Raw genomic sequence first — 2158 nt, forward strand, 5'->3', positions numbered from 1 at the left:
TTATGAAGTAGAGGGAACAATAGAATAAACATATACCTGCCACCCAACCTTACAAAACTTAACATTTTGCCACCTCTAACCTCAGATCTTTTTCACTAAGACATATATATTTGAAAACAGTTCCCCCGCCCCTCCGAAGGGGGCACTATTGGTGTTCATCTTTCTCATGAATATCTTCATAGCTCTCCTTCATATGAATAAAAGGTACTGTGCTGCAAGTTTTAAATCTTGACATACGTGGAATTACAAACATACACATATCTATCTACTTTCCTGAACTTTATACTTTTTCTAAAATTTTACACTTTTCTGCTGTTTGCATTGGCCTATTACACGGGTGCAACCATCACCCACATAGAGAAACACAATATCACCTGATCCCACCATCACCAAACTGTAAGTTTCAAAGTTCAACATAAGCTGCATTCTATAGTCTATTTCAGACGCGGATTGAAATTCATTTCCATCATAACATACTCTTCGAGAGCAGCGATGATTTTCGACGCGTAGTCCCTGTTAGGTTAGGTGGCTCAGGAGGCGGCGCAACAAATAGAGAGTTCAGTGAATCAGAAAAGAAAGGAAAGGAAAATGTTTATTTCTGTGTCCCCGGGAGATCCACGTACCCCCAAAGACAGGGCATGTGGATTCACACCAACAGGGAGGGGGGCGCTTTTTTTATACTGCGGTTGGGTGAGGGGTGGGGACATGAGCTGAGGTATTCAGTTGAGGAAGTTTCAGCTGCAGGGGGTCAGCCAGGTATTCAGGAATGAGTCAGTATCTGTGTGGGGGTCGTTGTGGATTCAGGGAGAAGCCTGTATCTGTGTCTGGCATGCTGATCTGTTAGACATGCCAGGGGGAGTCCATTATCTCCTCACATGTCTGCATGTATCCGATCCTGGGCTCTCTCCGACCTAACAGTCCCCAGACAGGCCGCCTCGGCATCACCTGGGAACTTGTTAGATTTGTCCGTTAAAGGACCCCATTCCTGCCTCACAGAACTTACGCGGGGTGGAGCCAGGCAACGTGTGTTTCACAAGCCCCAGCTGATGCTGGTGCACATTAAGGTTGGAGAATCACGACTGTAAGCCGGTTGTAACAGTTTGGCTGCGTGATCACGTAGTAATTGTGTTAGTGAATACCAGGTGTTACACTTGAATAATGGAGTCGAGTTCCAATCACCTATATCTTTTTACGCTTGAATAATGGAGTCGAGTCCTAACCACCTATTTCTATCTTTTTTAAGTCTCTCTCTCCCCTCCCACTCTGGAGTCAGTCAGTTTACCAACAAATCCCTGCGCTGCAGTGACGGAGGATTAAACATCCCAAGGCGAGAGGTCTGCGCCAATCAGAAGTCAGCCTCGAGCCGCTCTTCCATTCCGGCGGTGTGATTGGTGGATTCCCAGCGGAAGAGCCCGTCCGTGGCTCCGCCCCCTCCCGCCAGCGCCAACCAATCGTCGCCCGGCGCTCGAAGGAGCAAAACCGCGCCAGCGATTGAACATGGCGGGCCACGGCGCTGGAGGGTCCCGCGACTCCCGGGGGCGTGCGGACGGGGCGGATGCGGGACCCTCGGAGGCGGGGTTGTGGGAAACGGCGAGAGACTATGAGGAGCAGGTGGAGAGCCAGGAGCTGCTCGAGGACCAGGTGGAGGTGGGGGCCGGCTGCTGAGGACCAGGTGGAGGTGGGGGCCCCCGCGAAAGAGAAGGACGCGGGCCTGGTGGCGGAGGCCGAGGCCGTAGCTTCTGGCTGGATGCTGGACTTCCTCTGCCTCTCTGCCGGGCCTTCCGCGACGGCCGCTCCGAGGACTTCCACCGGGCCCGGGACAGCGCCGAGGGTGAGTGTCGGGCGCGGCCGGCGGCGGCGGTCGAGGCCTGGTCTGCAGCGCCGTCCCCGGTCCCCCGGGCGGGCGGGGGAGCGGAGGGACCCAGGCTCTGAGCCGTTGGCGGGCATCTCGCATCCGCCCACTATCAGCTTCCCAGTTTTTCTGATTCTGAGTTTTTCTGAGAAAAGTGGGGGGGAAATACCTTTAAATTTGATACAGAATTAAATGTGTTAAAATTGTCAACGTGAGAAACATTCAAACCTGTAGAGCAGCGGTTCTCAACCTGTGGGTCGCGACCCCTTTGGCGGTCGAAAGACCCTTTCACAGGATGGCCTAAGA

The 2158-nt window shown here is 53.0% G+C and overlaps 1 protein-coding gene across 1 annotated transcript in view; it reads left to right on the forward strand.

The window, feature by feature from the left end:
* The first annotated feature begins 1458 nt into the window (after positions 1-1458).
* Positions 1459-2158, forward strand: part of TERF1 (telomeric repeat binding factor (NIMA-interacting) 1) — a 35761-nt gene continuing 35061 nt past the window's right edge. The window contains 3 exon segments of the mRNA XM_005866371.2: positions 1459-1641; positions 1673-1763; positions 1766-1831. Of these exon segments, the coding sequence (XP_005866433.1) occupies positions 1498-1641; positions 1673-1763; positions 1766-1831 (301 nt within the window). The 5' untranslated portion in view covers positions 1459-1497.

The sequence above is a fragment of the Myotis brandtii genome, unplaced genomic scaffold (genome assembly GCF_000412655.1).
Source record: "Myotis brandtii unplaced genomic scaffold, ASM41265v1 scaffold23, whole genome shotgun sequence".
Lineage (NCBI taxonomy): Eukaryota > Metazoa > Chordata > Mammalia > Chiroptera > Vespertilionidae > Myotis > Myotis brandtii.